The sequence below is a fragment of the Mastomys coucha genome, unplaced genomic scaffold, assembly GCF_008632895.1.
Source record: "Mastomys coucha isolate ucsf_1 unplaced genomic scaffold, UCSF_Mcou_1 pScaffold15, whole genome shotgun sequence".
In the NCBI taxonomy this organism is placed as follows: Eukaryota; Metazoa; Chordata; class Mammalia; order Rodentia; family Muridae; genus Mastomys; species Mastomys coucha.
In genome coordinates this window covers 103,572,242-103,589,751 of record NW_022196897.1, presented here as the reverse complement: position 1 = coordinate 103,589,751, position 17,510 = coordinate 103,572,242, and the positions used below count along the sequence as shown (strand labels likewise).

Here is a 17,510-nt window from a genome sequence, read left to right as displayed (position 1 = left end):
TATCGTCCTCAGCTTCTGCAGTGCTAGGATTACAGGCATGTGATACCATGCTCTCTCAGTTCTCAGAAGTGGAAGTGACTTTAGGAAGTAGTCCTTACAGGATGGTGGAATTTTCTCCTTGCATCTGGAAATCAACCCTTTGGTTGATCCACATAAATAGCATACATACCCAAGTCTCACGTAAAAATGAGGGACCAGGACAACCCCAGGTGCTCTGACCCCAAGTGGAAGATGTTCACATGGTCTCTGTAGGTTACTAGGGGCAGGATTACAATGCATCGCTTCATTATGAGGCAGAGGGCAGCAATGAGTCCCCAGAGTTAGGGAGTCTCCCACATGTATACAACCAACACTTACTGACTAGAGAAAAGAGTAGGAATTAGCAGCTTTGAGTAGCAATGTTCAGAGTGTGTACCAACATGCCAGTGTGGTTATTCTTTGTAGCAATACCCGGGCTTCCGAACATGTTAAGCCAGTGCAGATTTCTATGTTAAGCCTGGTTCAGTTAAGATCCTCTCAATCTGAAGAGGATTGAAGTCAGAGACACTAATTGCTTTCACTGAACTTTCATGCTGTAGTTGATCCGTAGCTGTCCAAGTGGCCCCCCAAATCAGTGTCACTGAAAATCATGTTTCCTGATGCATCCAGGGGGAAAGAGTCAGGCCCAGGCTTGAAGCCTGCTGGCCAGTGAATAAGGCGGAGGTCCAGGCTCAGGTGGTGGAGCTGCAGGTCCCTGAGTGTCTTCTGGCAGGCTCCTTTCACCACGTTCCTGTCCTGTACCATGCACCACAGCTTGCTGATGAGGAAGAACTGGTGTTCCCTACCTGTTCCTTGAGTGTCTCCTGGAGGGCCACTCCCACTGCCTTCTCATTCTGGTGCCCCTGGGCACAGTCAGCATGGTGGTACCCAATATCAATAGCAACCTTCACATCCCCAGTCACTTGGCCAGGAGGGGACATCCAGGCACCCAGACCCAGAGCGGGCCAGATGGCTGGCCATGACTGCTGCAGGTTACACATCCTAGCCCACAACGGTGGTCCTGCCTTCTTAGGAGGAGCACATGGAAAAAGTGTGATCAGAAACCTAGGCATGGGCTAGAGAGATGGCTCAGCAGGTAAGAACATCTGTTTCCCTTGCAGAAGACCGGTGTTCAGTTCCCTGTACCCAGATGACAGTTCACAACTGCCAGTGACTCCAGTTCCAGGGATCCAATATCCTCTTCTGGCTTTTGAGGACCCCAGGCACACATATAATACATACACACACATGAAGGCAAAATACTTATCCACATAAACAAAAATAAACCTCTTTTTAAAGAACTTTAGAAGGCTAGTCATGAGCTAGGTGTGGTGCACATGCCTGTAAGCCCAGCACTTTGGAGATGGAGGTGGGTGAGAGGTTGCTGTTTTAGAGCCAGCCTGGGCTAAAGAGCAAAACCCTGGCTCAAAAACAAAACAGAAAAGAGAGTGACCACTTCTAACTTGGCAAATTTGTGTCTTGTGTTCACCTGTCAGTGTCTGGAGGCAAATGATAGGAACCCTGATATGGTGAATTCTTTAAGAAATTGAAATTATGGTCATTTTGTTTTGTTTTGTTTTGTTTTTTTTTGAGACAGGGTTTCTCTTTGTAGCCTTGGCTGTCCTGGAACTCACTCTGTAGACCAGGCTGGCCGAACTCAGAAATCTGCCTGCCTCTGCCTCCCAAGTGCTGGGATTAAAGGCGTGTGCCACTACCACCTGGCTGGATTTAAATTTTTTAACGTTGAATCCAGATGCTCATACTCCACTGATAAGCCACCTCCTCCTTGCTCCCCTCTTTCCATCAGGAACAACATCTGAGCCTTCCGTGGCTATGGGCCCTGCTGACTGTGGCAATGGCCCTGTGTGATCCGGCTCCTTCTCCAATCACTTTCACATATTTTCCTACCCTCTGAAGTAGGATAGAAAGAAAAAAACTATGGACCCTGGAAACAGAAAACAAGCACCTTTTTCCTAGGGTCTAGCCTGTGCTTCCTGCTGGCTGAGAAACTTCAGCACTGCCGATGAGATCAACACAGCCCTCAGAGCAGGTACTCCTTTCTAACGATGCCTCAAACACAGCTACCGGATCAGCCAACGCTGCTGTCTTCGCAACGATGCCTCAAACACAGCTACCGGATCAGCCAACGCTGCTGTCTTCGCTTTTGTCCTTGAGTTTAACTTTTGGCGCTCCTTGGCCTCTTATTCCTAAATGTAAACAAAGCACCTATAAAAACACCTTACATCTTCATTTTCTTTAGGAAGTTCTGAGCGAAACAGATGATTTTGTAACTTTTTTTTTTTTTTTTTTTTGAAAAGGGATTTCTCTGCATAGCCCTGGCTGTTCTGGAACTCACTCTGTACACAAGGCTGGCCTTGAACTCAGAGATCTGACTGCCTCTGCCTCCCAAGTGGTAAACTTATCTTAAAACATGATTAATGTTTGTTAATCTTTAAATCTTATAAATTATATATTTTGAATGGTATAATTAAAAAAATCACAAAATCACACACATATTTTTTCATTGTAAAGATGCCTACATCTCTCCTCTTCCTCCTCCTCTCTCATTCTCTCTATGTACATGGTACACACCTTGGGGATGTGTACTATGCTTTTCTTAAGTATCCCTCTTTCTAACCCCAGTTATTAGATCTAAAGCATGTATATATTCTAATCTCTACTTTAAATTCTGTTAATGTTTCACTGTAACTCTGAGCTGAAACTGTTTTCTGTAGTGGAGTCAAGGACTGGGTTTTATTTGAATGGAGATTCTTAAGCAGGGAACTCTCGTGTGCGAGCACACACACACACGCACACACACACACACATACACACATGTAACCAGCATTTGCTACTGTTCCTTTTTTCCATCCCCTTCTTCCTCCCTTTCAGCCAGGTAGGAGAGGAGAAAGGAGAGAGGGGAAAAGGGACAGCAATATTGTTAGACTACGTCCTGCTGACTACGGTTGTTGAATTCCTCGGGGCAACTCCTCGGGTCATCTAATTTCTTTTCTCTCTTCTACATATAACTACTTGACAAACCACAGCCAATGGCATCCAATCATCAAACGGCCACCCAGCCCCTTCTATGGGGGCTCTAGCATTTATATAGCCTCCGAAAAATGCCCAGAATTCCAAACGTCACACACAGAAACTATCTGCAGCTGGCAAAATCATGGCAGTGCTATAGGCACGAGGCAAATCATAATCAACTGCTGTGGACAATCTGAAGCAGCCCCAGATCCCACACCTGGGATTAAAACAAAAATACATTTTATAATATTTCTGTGTTTTTAAAGAAACCCCTGCAAACACACACACACACACACACACACACACACACACACACACACACACACACTCACTTACCACCTGGCCTTCCTTAAACAGAGCAGCTGGTTTCCTCTTTGGGATCTTTGCTCTAGACATTCTTTGGTCTGAAATGCTCTACCTCTGGAATTTTGGATGTCTAGTCCCTCTGTCTTTCAGCGCAGAGTCATCCTTTTCAAGGGAAGCTCTCCTGGCAACCATTTAAAGACTCCTCTCACTGGCCCTGTGATCCTTCTTAGTTGTCTTCACAGGGCTTGTTATCTGAGGCTCAGCTACTCACTTGTGTTGGTTGTTGTTTCCTCCCTATCCTTTTGTACCAAGTTTAAGGAAGCCAGCACCTTAGTGTGTCTTATGCACCGCTATATCTCTAGACCCTAAAGTTCATGGCACAGGCTAACCAGAACTCACCAATATCCTGTTGCTAGGTTGAATTTGTCCTTATAAAGGTCCAGGGTTAAAGCTGGCTCTCAACAGAGCAGGCCCTAACCCTCTGGCCTCCTAGCTCAGTCTGGAGGCAGAAATGGACTAAATTTTCATCATTCTTGCTAGAGCTGGGCATTGGCCTCAAGGGCCACCCAGCCTGCTTGGAGGAGGTTACCTCTATTATTTGGCTTGGGATATGGCTCAATGGTAAAGTACTTATTTGCCTAGTATTCACAAGGCCTGGGGATCTAGGACTGCATAAATAAACATTTGTTGTTTGGGAATGTGATGGAAATAAGAATGGTGTGGTGGAAATAAGAATAATATCCATAGGTTCAGGTATTTGAATGTTTGGCCACCAGGGAGTGGCAATATGTGAAAAGGATTAGAAAGATAAAGAGGTGTACTTGGCACGTTGGAGGAGGTGTGACACTGGGGATAAACTTTGAAGTTTCAAATGCCTGACCCTGAGCTTCTCTCTGCCTAAGCATCAGGATATAGAACTCTCAGCCAGTTCTCCATCACCATGACTCCTTCATGCAGCCAAAGTACCAGCCCAGGATCCCCAAGACCAAGTTCTCAGCACAAAGGAGATTTATTTGCCCCAGAGGGACAGAAGACAGGGAATTAGTGATGAAGACAGTGGGCAATAGTGGCACAGGCCTTTAATCCCAGCACTCAGGAGGCAGAGGCTGGTGGATCTCTGTGAGTTTGAGGCCAGCCTGGTCTACAGAGTGAGTTCCAGGACAGCCATGGCTAGACAGAGAATCCCTGTCTTAAACAAACAAATAAAACAAAACAACCCCCCCCCCAAAAAAAAACCCAGCCAACCAAACTAGAGAGAGAAAGAGAAAGAGAAAGAGAGAGAGAGAGAGAGAGAGAGAGAGAGAGAGAAAGAGAGAGACAGACAGACAGACAGACACAGAGAGACAGACAGAGACAGAGACAGAGAGACAGAGGGCGGGAGACAGAGAGACAGAGCAAGGAGATAGAGATGTGGGAGAAAAGGAAGGGAAAAAGGGAGAGGAGTAGGGGTATTTGTTCTGGAATAAAACAAAGGGCTGCCTCTGTACACAGAGGAGACAGACACGGTCCATAGGCAAATGGCACTTTATAAAGGTAAAATGGGAAACTTAGCATTAGGATGAGATGTTTAATTTTAATCAGGTGAGCCAAAGGGGGCTTTTTTTTTTTTTAAAGATTCATTTATTTTTATTTTATGTGCATGAGTATACTGTAGCTGTACAGATGAGTGTGAGCCATCTGTATTATGTTCTGGCGTAATAAGCTGTAGCTGTCTTCAGACAGCACCAGAAAAGGGTGTCAGATCTCATCACGGATAGTTGTGGATGGCGGGATTTGAACTCAGGACCTTCAGAAGAGCAGTCAGTGCTCTTACCTGCTGAGCCATCTCGCCAGCCCCCAAGGGGGTCTTCTGGTTGCTGGACTTCAATACTTTATGTGGCTCTTGGTTGTCAACCTCAGAAGAAGGAAATGACCAAATAAAGGAATAGTCCTTGGTGGCTAGCTTTAGGAATGTTTTTAGCAAGGCAGAGGGAGTAGAAGGTGGAGGCCTGCAAGAGCAATGATTGCCACAATTGAGCTGGCTAGAGTCCCTTCAATGATAACTCACTATCTTTGAAAGTGTAAGCAAGCCCCCATTTATTAATGAGTTGTCTTGGTCATGGTGTTTCTTCACAGCAATAAAACAGTGATTAAGACATTTGTCTTAATTAAGATATTTGGCTAAAACTTAGTACTTCCATTTACCAGGGGTACTGTTATCCTCACCTTAAAAATGAAGAAGGTGAGTCAGTGGACTCTTGGATGACTTGCATATTTCTATCCAGTCTTTCTTTTATCTCATTCCCTCCTTCAGCCTAGGGTGAAGCTTGACAAGGCAGTCCAACCACTTAAGTGTCAATCCTCATCCTGGCTAGAAGGGGGAGGGGGTGGCGAGCACGCAGGCGCAAAGCAACCGGAGCGGGGCGGGGCTTGACAGAAGACTGGCAACTAAAGCGGAAGTTCCGCCCAGCGCAAGCGAGACTTCCGGCTGTAACCGCTGGAGGCTTCTGCTGACGGAGTCGGAACGTGCGGAGACCAGGATGGTGTTGCTCGAGAGCGAGCAGGTACCGGCGGCCCCGGAGGGCCGTGGACTCGAGCAAGTGGGGTCAGCTCGGGTCGCGTTTCTCCCTTTGCGGGCGGGCCAGGGCCGTGACGCGGCGGGGCGAGGACTGGAGGCTGCCTAACGGGGCATGTTGTGTTGCAGTTCCTGACGGAGCTGACCAGGCTCTTCCAGAAGTGCCGGTCGTCGGGCAGCGTGTTCATCACCCTGAAGAAGTGTAAGCAGCCTCCGGGGCCGCGCGTGGGGACGGCTGGGAGGGGGCGGCTCGGCCTCCGGCCTCGGGGCACCGGCCACCTCCAGGCTCACAGCCGCGGCAGTGCTCGGCAGTGCGGCTGGGGCGGCGCCGGCCACCCGCCACCCACTCTGCCCCTGTCAGGCAGCTCAGCCCCGGCTCCATTAGTGAGGCCGAATATGCCTCGGGCTCCCAGTGTTTGTGGAGGGAGTCGTTGCTCCGAGTTTTGGCCATATCCTAAGTGATGTCGGTGCGGTGGATTTATGGGAGTGCTAGTGGACCCTTCCTTACGATTTTCAGATTTTCACTTTGGACCCCAAAGCAACTCCTGTGGTGGTGTTTACCTCGGTGTGCTTTTTGTTTTTTGTTTTGTTTTTAAACACAGATGATGGTCGCACCAAACCCATTCCAAGGAAGAGTTCTGTGGAGGGCCTCGAGCCTGCAGAAAACAAGTGTCTGTTAAGAGCCACGGATGGGAAAAGGAAGATCAGTACCGTGGTGAGCTGGAGTCATTTCTTAATGCTTTGTTTTCTTTTGAGTGGGCCTGGCCGACTCAAAAACAAAAAAAAAAGATCAATTTTCTCTCAGATAGCCAAGGTACAGGAACAACCTGTCTCAATGCTAGCTAGTAGAATGTATTTTTTTAAAAAATTCTACTGACTTTGAACTTGTGATTTAGGAAGATCACTGCAGGAGCTTCAGCCTGTGCTGGGGTCACAGGGATGTCTTACCAACTGTGACAGATGACAGTGATGACTTTCGTGAAGTTGGAGATGTCTTCATCCTGCTAAGTCATCACTCTGTTTGAGCCTCCTGCCCCCTGGACTGTAAAACGCTGACTGAGAAGGGGCATGTCTGGATTAGGTCCAGGACCCCCTTCCCTTTCATTTTTGGCCTGTCACTCCCAGGCTGTTTTGGGATCAGGATTTACTCTTGCTTCTTTTTTTCGGTGGGGGTGGGGGTGGGGGAGGGGGAGGCTGCTTGGTTGAGATGAGGTCTCATGTAATGAGGTTCATTATGTTGCCTCTTTCTCCATAGTGGTGGAATCCTAGGTGTGTACTTCCCAGTTACTATTTTCGTAGGACCACTTACCAACAAGCTGTTAAAACAGAAAGTAGAGGCCAGATGCTTGTTGTGCTGGAACTTCTGTGGAAATGGTCCGTTCTCCTAGTAGTTGCCCTGAAGACTGTTTGACTCTATTTTCTTTCTGTGCTGGTCTTTCAGTACACAATTTCTGGGAATTAGATGATTATTTTTAACCTGACTTTTCCCCCCATGTTTATGTGGTTCACTTAACAAACATGTTAGGCTTGGTATTACAGAGGATGTATAGTCAAGAACCACGGTCTTTTTATGAATGGTGACTATGCAAAACAGAAAGATTCCCTGGATTCAAAGTGAATTCTTCCTAATTCTATAGTGAGCCTGTAATCACAGTGGTGCAGGATACTCAGGAGACTGCAGACAGTAGCTGATGTTATCTTGAGAAGACTTTTAAAGTAAAGCAAGGCTACATTGCCGTTATGGTTGACTGTCACAAATGTGAAACAGCATTTTTTTTTCCTACGTATTACTACTTTTATGGCAGTTTGAATTGTGCTTATGTCAGTCTGAATCAATGGCGGAGGACAAAGTTGCTTGAGGCAGGTCCTTGGTTATCCAGCGCAGACTGTCCTGGAGCTTGTTCTTGTCCAGGCCAAGCCTTCTGAGCGCTGGGACTCCAGGCCAGAGCCATCATCTGCTCAGCCAAGGGAGTAATTTTAAGTATTTTGCAGAAGAAAATGAACACTTTTTGACAGGTCCTCTGATATCTCTCAAAACCAAAGAGAAAAACTCAGGGGCATCTGTATAAGGATTTTTATTTTTTAACATTAAATTTAAAGACTGTGTTATCATAAGATCTTCCCAGCTCTGTCTCACAATTGCTGGGATTGGGATTATCAGAGTGGGTTTGTCTGAGGGATTTCAGAGAGGTGAATAGTTTGGTAGGAGCCCACTTTGCCTTCCCATCCTGCTGCAGATCTCATGTGGAGGGCAGCACAGAGCTGCTTCACTTGTTCTTGAGAGCAGGTTAGGTTGGAATGATGGCCGTGAGTACATTGGGACTCCTGAAGTTGGGAATCACAGATCTGTCTGCTTTTGTCTCCAGAGTGCTGAGGTCCAAAGGTGTTTGTGGGCCACCATGCCTGGCCCAGATGTTGTCTTGATGAACATGTTGAGACTTTTCTTGGGTGAATAGGTGGTGTCTATACCTATAAAAAGAGGTGACCTTTTCCCTTTCCAGGTGAGTTCCAAAGAAGTGAATAAGTTTCAGATGGTAAGTTCTATTTCCTGTGCTCTCCATTCCTTCTTGAGGTGAGCGGGGCTGCCCAGGGTGGGAACCTGACTTCACCACTTGCCTATGCTCTTTATTTTATGAATATTGTTCCGCAGTGGGTTTTCCCTTCCTTCCTGCCTTCCTTTTTCTTTCTTTCCTTTTTTTTTTGTTTTCCTTTTTGGTTTTTTGAGACAGGGTTTCTCTGTGTAGCCCTGGCTGTCCTGGACCTCACTCTGTAGACCAGGCGGGCCTTGATTCCTTTCCTTTTTTTTAAGACTAGTTCTTTCTTAAGCTTCAGATATGCTCTATGATATTGTTGAGTAGGAAGCTGCCTGCAGTTTCCCTTTTTGCTTGGAGCGTGCCCAGCCTGCAGCTCCCTGTGGAGTATGTCTCAGGAGCTGCTGAAGGAGTGATGACTGTCATGGCACACCAGTTGCCAGTACAGGTGTCCCAGTAGGCTTTCTCATGCCAACTACTCCAAGTCCATGTGGAAAGTCACCTCCTTCCCCAGTTTGTACCTTTTCTTGCTAAGGCCATGTTCTGACTTTCAGGCCTATTCAAATCTACTGAGAGCCAACATGGATGGGCTGAAGAAGAGGGACAAGAAGAACAAGAGTAAGAAGAGTAAACCAGCACAGTGACAGGCGTGGCCCCTACCAATCAGCCACACAAGTGCAGTTTTCCTGTTTGCTGCTTTCAGCACCTCTGTATATAACTGTTTTCACAGAAGGGTCCTTTAAGAAAGAAGGATTGGAATGGTCATGGGCTAGTTGTGGTAAGAAGCCAGTTTTTGATTTGTGCTGTATGGCTGGATATTCTTAGATTCTAGCCATAAGGTTTCTAGTCATCTTTGAGGAGCTATGCATCGTTATTCTCCAGGCTAGCTGCTGCTTTTCCTACCCTATTTATGACCATAACTACTAACTCTAGATGGTACAGTTACTCAGTGATTTTTACCTTGTCTTTGAGATTACTGTAATAGTTTTACTAAAAGTTGTGTTATCCTACAGGTGGGTTGTTTTCTTGGTTGTATAATTTAAAATAAAAAAAAATTACATTTAGTTATTTTGTATGTCTGTTGCACATTTGCTCTGTGTCACATCAACAATTTGTATGATTGTTTCTCTCATACCACAGGTGTCTGGGATTGAACTCAGGTTATTGGGCTTGGCAGCAAGCATCTTTAATGCTGAGCCATTTCTCTTCCAGGACTTTATTTAATCTTATATAATTCCTTTACCCATTTGAATTCTTACAGCCAAACAGGAGTTTGCTTAATGACATTAGGATAAATATTAGAGACTCATCAAGAATAAAGGTCCTGCTTGGTGTGGCAGCATAAGCCTGTAATCTTAGTGGTCTGGGGCAGGCTGATTTTTGAGTTTGAGGCCAGCCTGGGATACATAGTGAGACCCTGTTCTGCCTTCCCACCCAGCTACAGAGGCAGAACAGACCACAAGGGGTGACTTTTTATCTAGTAGGAGAATGTAAATGTCAGGGCATTTTTATGTGCTTAGGATCAAAGGAGACAAGTATGTTTTCTTCTCCAGCTCCATATAACCTCTAGTATTGGCAGAACTGCAACTGGAAAACGGCAGATATATATGAAAACATTTATTATATCAAAAAGGTAAATTTATAACACATGAAAAACCGACAAAGCTCAGCTCTGTGGGACAGCTTATTAGAATTTAAAGTTAAAATGAATTGAATGCACAACATTCCATTATTCCAGTATAAGTCCTTGTCCATTTGAACAATACAGCAGCAGTTCTTCTGGGTCAAAATAGGATTCTGTAGTAGTCATCTCTGTAGCTGTACAGGAACAACACCGACACCCTGCAAAGGACCAGCACAGTGATGACAGACTTAGTGGGATGAAATAGTTTACTAGCTTTGTTTTAATAAAAAATATGATGGGAGATTGATTATTAGAAGGATTGCATAAACTTTCCTGGAGTTTGCAAACTGCCATTCACCACCAACTTCCTTGACGTCCTTTAAGTTAAACAGTGACATATATGATTGGCATTTTGACATACACAGTAAAGGCAGTCATATTTTTTGTTTTTAATGTCATTTGCTTCTTTGTGATTGTAACGCAGACTGCCTTCAACTTGCTTATAAGGCCGAGGATGACCTTGGATTCCTGATGTATCTCTACATCCCAAGTGCTAGGATTATAGCTGTGTGCCATCATCCTTGACTTAGTTGTGTAAACGTTTTCTGAGGCTTGGGAGATGGTTCAGTTGGTAAAGTGCATGCCAAGCAAGCACTGAGTTTGGATCCCTAGAACCAGTGTTAAAAAGCTGGGTAGAGTGGTGCGTGAAAGTGTAGCCTTGGGTAAAGATATGTGTGTCCCCCAAGATCAGTGATGCTAGTCAGCCTAGCTTCAGGTTCAGAGAGAGACCCTGTCTCAAGAAGAAATGGTGAAGAGGAAAGTGGCATGAACCCCATGTCTCCACATGTCACACACACAATACCCAGATGGCTATCCTCAGACCCACAGTGTTACTGACAAGATTCTCACTGTGATTCACAGTCTAGGATTTGACTGTTAATCCTTGACACTCAGCCCCTTCCCTAAACTTTAACCACGTGAAACCTGCTATAACTTACTTCTTTTCAACTTTGATGTTATAAATTTCATCGCAGACGAGTTTGAGGTATCTTTGCTTTGGCAGGCGTGACAGCAGCTGCTTCACAGTTGTGTTAAATGCCTGTTCATCAGCATCCCACTAGGAAAGATCAGACCAGATATGATGGAACAGAGCCAGCAGGGTTCCTGCTTTTTGTGGGTCTGCAGAGTTGGTGATGGGAGTCTGTGGTTCTTCCTTTGAAGTATCAGTTTTCTCTTGAGACTATAGGTATCTATCTAGTTAGAGCCTGCTCGGCCTTGCCACAGCCCAGGTGTGAGAATGTGACTTTAGATGGCTTTACATGGATATTTCCTGTGTATGGTGGACATTGTTGCCTTTCATGTCTACTCATTGGACTGGATCAAAAATCAGCAAACTGCCAGAAAGTAAGTACTGTGTGCTTATTGGTTTGATCAACAAGTAATGAGGAGACAGGGTCTTAGTCTGAACTACTGTTTGGCCTTGAACTGAGGACCCTCTTGCTTCCAATTCCAGTCTTAATACAGTTTATTTTAAATCTATGACTATAAACAGTATGGATAGACAAAAAAGTTACTTGATATGAAATGCTTTGAAAATTACCTATAACCTGTCATCTCCATTCCTAGGAGCCTGAGGCAAGAGGATTACTGCAATTCAAGGGCAGCTTGGGTTATATTCTGGTTAGTTTTTGTTAATGACACAAACTAGGTTGGAAAGAGGGACCATTAATAGAAGAACTGGTTCCAGCAGTTGGCCCCTAGGGCATTTTTCTTGATTTAGGGATTCATGTGGGAGGGCCTAGCTCACTCTGGGTGGTGTTATCCTGGGCAGGCCTGGTCTATAAAGAAAGCCTGCTAGCCAGCTTGTCAGTCAGTAGCAACATTCCTCTGAGGTTCCTTCCTGCTTTGGAGTTCAACGTTGGAAGGGACTCTAGCCTGTAAGAGGTGCTAACCTTCCCTCCCTGATTGTTTTTGGTCAGTGTTTTTATCACAGCTACAGAAAGCAAACTAGGACAGGCTACCTGGTAACACTCTTCCTCACAAAAATAGAAAAAAATCACCTGTAGCTATGATTATTTTACTACCATGAGAAACTTGAAATTTTTAAAAACTGGAAAAAAATGTCTAAAAGTATAAATCTGTAAACAAACATTCCTTTGGCTCTTTTACACTAGAATGTTGTGTGTTAATTGTGCTTTCCTAACTGGGATGAAGATTTGCTTGGGAAACACATGATACTATGGATAAGAAACTAGATTATGCTATCTGCTAGGCTCAAGTCCTGGCTCTGAGCCTTCGTTGGCTGTGTGATTCTGACTCAGGAATGCCCATAACACTTATTAACAGAAGGACCAACATTACTAGCTAAATTCCTGATGCTGCCAGACAAACATAATTACAAAGAAGTTTTGCCAGTTTTCTTTTGACAAGACTGTAAAAGTCACAGTGCAGAACAGTTGCCATTGCTTACCTCTAATGATAGAAACTGTAAGATTGTTTCCTTGGGTAGATCCACCTGTTAATTCACAGAAAGCGTATCATTATTAAGAAGTCTAGGTAGCTCACCCTGGCTGGGGCTATGGATAGGAATAGGGCTGCTATGAATTTTTTCTGTGCACATATGTGTGCATATGTGTGAAGATCTGAGGTTGATATTGGAAATATTCTTAGCTGCTCTTCCATCTTACTCTTTGAGGCAGAGGCCCAGTGAAACCCAGAGCTAACTGACATGCCTAATTTGTGAGCCAGCTTGTCTTCACCAGCTGAGGTTGGGAGCATAGGCATTTATGTGGGTTCTGGGGACCTGAACTTTAGTCCTCATGTGCTTTAACCATGTAGTTATCTTCCCAGCTCCTAAAGCAGACTTTAACTGGTGTATTTGAGCTAACAAGCACTGGAGGTTGGATTTCAGATCACATCCACACCGCAAAGGTGCAATGCTGCCACGTGCACTTAGTAAGGCCTCAACATGACTGTGGCCATAGGGAAAAAGAGAGAAAGAAGAGAAACACACAAATGGCCATCTTTTCTCCCCAGCTTTTTCTAGCTTTAGACTGCCTGTAATTCACATGGGGAACAGCCAGGTCTGATACCAGATACAGCTGACAGTAAAAAAAGCCCTGAATTCTGAGGCTACACTAGACAATGCAGACAGATGTTATCTTCAAATTGTTAGAGAACATGTGACTTACAGCCAAAATTTCAATTTCACTGCTTTTTTGATGTAAATTGGCAAGGGTAGTCTGAAGTCGGGTTTGTACCTAATAAGAAAATGGAGTTCAGAGCATGTTAGTGTTATTTCTCATTCCAGAAAACAACAGGGTGACAAAGCCAGGGCTTAGAAAGGGCACCGATCAGAACATAAAGCTTTGCTCTTGATATAGCTTGGAGAAAGCGGGAAGCCAAGGGAAAAAACTGATTTTTGGGTCTTGTTATGTTGCTCAGGTTGGCCTAAAACTTTCGATCTTTCCAAGCAGCTGAGATTACAGGTGTATACCACCACACAAATGCTCTTAATAGCTGGGCTGTGGTGGAGCACACCTTTAATCCTAGCAGCTGGGAGGAAGAGGCAGGTGAATCTCTTTTGAGTTCAAGGCCAGCCTAGTCTACAGAGTGACTACAGAGCTCAGGACAGCCAAGGCTACACAGAGCAACCCTATCGAAAAAAAAAAAAAAGGAAAACAAAAACAAAAACCACAACAGCAACAAATCAAATGCTCTTAACACGTCTCTCAGTATCATGGCACACTCTTACCTCATTCAACACATTCTGTTACTTCTTTTGTTCTTTTAACTGCATATTGCACGTGCTCTATGGTTACACACATGGCCTTAGCACAGACATACAGCAGACACTGAAACCATGAGAACCACTCTAGTGACTGGTCTAAAATGCTCTTATATAGAAGAGGAACAAGCCACTTCCGGCTGCTATGGGAGGCAGATTAAATGGATCATCTGTTGACAGCTGCTGCTTACTAACATCTCTGGAGGACAGATGTGCTGAATTATGGCACCAGAGAAGTTTTGTTGATGAGAACTTCAGAAGCCACCAGGTTAGCAAAGAGGAAAGAATCTTTATATTTAAAGCCAAAGACAAGTGGCTGGATGGCTTAGTGGACCCAGGTTCAGTTCCCAGTACCTGCATAGTCAAAACCACCTGTAAGTCCAGTTCCAGGTGACCTAATGTCCTCTAAGATATAAATGGTACACAGACATACATTCAGGCAAAATACACGTAAAATAAAAGCAAGCAAGCAAGGTACATGTGATATACCTGGATCTCATGTCGCCTCCTGGTGCTGGCTGACAGCTTTTCTGGTGATATAACACTCACGGTGGGGACTACTGTTGTTCCATGGATTTCAAACAAACCTGAGACAGAGTTTCATGTTAAAGTCTTTACCTGGGCCCAGTTTCTGGAACACACTATAAGAGCTGTTTATTAGTATACATCTATCTGGTTGTGACTCTAGGGGATAGGTCACGCTGGCCTTCTTTTGTCTCTTTGAGATGGAGTCTAGTTGTATATATTTATAGACCAGGCTGGCTTCACACTGTATCCTTCTGCTTTAGTCTCCTGAGTGATAGGATTACAGGCATGTGCCACCATAATTGGCTTGAGCTACTTTTCTCTAGTCTGTTGTATGAGGGAAGTACCCACATTGCATGTATATAGTGAACTGAGTAAAACGAAGGTTAAATCACATGTGTGAATACAACATTGAGACAGACTAGGATTAGAGGGATGGCTTGAGCCCAAGCTGCCCTAGCGCTTCCAGGATGTTGGAACACATCTCATATGATACAGCTTTGTTGACACTTTCCTTTAAAAGGTATTTTCATCTTGAGAAGGCATCAGCCTTAGCCCTAAGCCTCAGTGCAGACAACACAGCATTCTTAAGGCTGGGATTTCAATTAGTACTTATACCTGAAGCATTAGAAAACGACCCCTTCAGAGTTTGTACGGCAAGATTATCAGAAGCATCTCTAAAAACAAGCAAACAAACAGTTAGCAAACTGTCAATAAGGCAAAAGCAACTCAGATAAGGGTGCCCTCAGAGCACGCCACCTTCCCTACTGAATATAAAAACGCAATCCTCTTAGTTATTAATTGGAGGAAAAAACAAAACAGAAATGCTCTTAGTGATGCTTTTTGTCATGAGCAAGTAAAAAAGGAATTAAGGACATGATTCGGGTTAAAAGACTAAGACAACATTCTGATTCATTCAATTGGGTCTGAAATGCAGGCTCCAGAGTCAGCTAATTTAATGAAATGTAATGGGAGTTCTTTTTGCTCCCTTATAATACAAAGAAACAGCAGTAGCAGGCTCTACCTGCACTCAACCAGAAGCCTTGGCGACCACCACAGGAGATGTTTGGTAAATACAGATGTTTCAAAAGGTGTACTACAGACGTTCTTTCAAACCTGGACATTAATTTATAACCTTTAAGAGACATAGTAGTGCCCCTTCCCTTTCATTTTCTAAACATCTATCTGTGATTTGACTCTGTGCTTCTAATAACCTGGTGACTTCAAGAATAGCACATTTGGCCCGGCGGTGGTGGCACACGCCTTTAATCCCAGCACTTGGGAGGCAGAGGCAGGCGGATTTCTGAGTTCGAGGCCAGCCTGGTCTACAGAGTGAGTTCCAGGACAGTCAGGGCTATACAGAGAAACCTTGTCTCAAAAAAACCAAAAACCAACCAAACAAAACAAAAACAAAAGCCTGCCAGTGAATTCATTGAAACTCAGTGATCAAAGTGTGTGTATTGGGGGGAGGGTTACACACATGGCCTGGAGGCACAGGTGGCAAAGCAATGCTTGTTTTTTCTAAGCTGAGATGCCTCAGTCCTGGCAGTCAATGGTACTTGGTGTCAGATATTCTTTGCAGGAGGCACATCCATCAGTCCTGTGCTGTCATGCCCAGCAGCACTCAGGCCTCTATTACACCTGTAATACCCCATTGTGACAACAACCTGTCTCCAAACACTAACAGATGTCGCTAATGGGAACAAAATTGTGTTTTCTTTCTGTCTTTTGGTTGTTTTTGGGACAGGGCTTCATGGATTGCAGGCTGGACTTGAATTTATTTATGAATATACTATGTAGCAGAGGCTGACCTTGAACTCTTGACCTTCCAAGTGCTGGGATTATAGGTATTTGTCAGGATTATAATAATACTTAGAGCTGTTTGTTTTGATATGAGCATGTATATAAGAGTTGCAAAGATGTAAGATCTTTTCTAACTCCACTGCCCCTTTATAATCTCCCAGAAGTAACTACAGTCAAACATCTTGTACAGTCAGTCCTTTAGACATTTTCTATATGTAAATTGCATATTTTACCTTAAGAAACTAGGATTGTACTATTCATCCCATGGTGGACATTCTTCCACTAAAACTCTGCAGAGATTATAAATAAAATGCAACACCTTGGAGACATCTGAACACACCACTTTTGAAACTGAAATTACTATTATTATTTTAAAAAGTATTATTTATTTATGTTATGAGTACACTGTCAGACACACCAGAAGAGGGCATTGGATCCCATTACAGATGGTTGTGAGCCACCATGTGGTTGCTGGGAATTGAACTTAGGACCTCTGGAAGAGCAGTCAGTGCCCTTAACCACTGAGCCATTTCTCTCGCCCCCTTATTATTTTTTAAATAAAGTTATTTTTCTAGTAAGATATATTATCTAAGTAACATGACTTGGTTATTACTTTGACTTAAAATGGATAAGTATTTTAAAAATGTTTGTGTCAATTTCTAATAGAATTTGAAAATTTTGAGATGGGTTTAGGGTGTGACTATGTAGTGCAGGCTGGCTTGACTTCACTTGGCAGCCCAGGTTGGCCTGGAACTTGTGGTCTTCCAATCTCAATCCCCTAAAGTGGTGAGATCACAGACATGTGCCTCTATTCCTACTTTGACTGCAGTACACTGGAAGAGATTAGTCATGGCCTTAAGGAGTAAGTTCTCACAGATCCAGGCTGCTCCATGTATTTGTTTCTTCCGTGGCTGTTGGCTTACTTTCCTGCTTCTCGGTCATGTTATGGCACACACAAAGGGGCCTTTACCAGAAAATAAGTAGATGGGGCTGCCCAATGTTTGGCTTCACAAATTGTCAGATAAATTACTTTGTTTTTTTATAAATTTACCTGAAATTTCTCTCATCACCAACTTTGGTCCTTAGTTTCTGCATAACATGATCCACAAGATCCGATTCCAACACACGCTTTTCTGTTTGCCTCTCCTTTTCAAAGGACTTGACCTGGGACAGAATGAAACAATTTATCATTTGGAGGTTTCTGAAGCCAAAACAGTAGCTCAGTGTGCGCTAGTGAAGCAACTGGGTCAACAGTTTGGAGTCAGTGGGTCTTAATTAGGGGTGTTTCTGCTTTCTGGAAGACATTTAGCAGTTTTTTTTTTTTTTTTT

General features: G+C 44.1%; 2 protein-coding genes and 1 pseudogene across 4 annotated transcripts in view; 1 reads left to right on the top strand and 2 right to left on the bottom strand.

Moving 5' to 3' along the window:
- Positions 1–485: 485 nt before the first annotated feature.
- On the bottom strand, positions 486–1,019 carry LOC116091774 (annotated as a pseudogene).
- A 4,780-nt stretch (positions 1,020–5,799) lies between these two features.
- On the top strand, positions 5,800–9,517 carry Srp14 (signal recognition particle 14). Its single transcript, XM_031371450.1, has 5 exons — positions 5,800–5,900; positions 6,041–6,113; positions 6,514–6,626; positions 8,413–8,445; positions 8,997–9,517. The coding sequence occupies exons 1-5, from the start codon at positions 5,877–5,879 to the stop codon at positions 9,084–9,086; spliced, it is 333 nt and encodes a 110-aa protein (XP_031227310.1). The 5' UTR covers positions 5,800–5,876; the 3' UTR covers positions 9,087–9,517.
- Positions 9,518–10,044: 527 nt separating this feature from the next.
- The window catches only part of Eif2ak4 (eukaryotic translation initiation factor 2 alpha kinase 4), a 91,003-nt gene continuing 83,537 nt past the window's right edge, over positions 10,045–17,510 (bottom strand). For all 3 annotated transcript variants that reach the window (XM_031371446.1, XM_031371448.1, XM_031371449.1), the window contains 7 exons: positions 17,233–17,345; positions 14,997–15,055; positions 14,343–14,440; positions 13,258–13,326; positions 12,537–12,581; positions 11,065–11,183; positions 10,045–10,284 (listed from right to left, as the gene is read on the bottom strand). In XM_031371446.1, the coding sequence (XP_031227306.1) occupies positions 10,227–10,284; positions 11,065–11,183; positions 12,537–12,581; positions 13,258–13,326; positions 14,343–14,440; positions 14,997–15,055; positions 17,233–17,345 (561 nt within the window). In that variant the 3' untranslated portion in view covers positions 10,045–10,226. The remainder of the gene's footprint in view (positions 10,285–11,064; positions 11,184–12,536; positions 12,582–13,257; positions 13,327–14,342; positions 14,441–14,996; positions 15,056–17,232; positions 17,346–17,510) is intronic.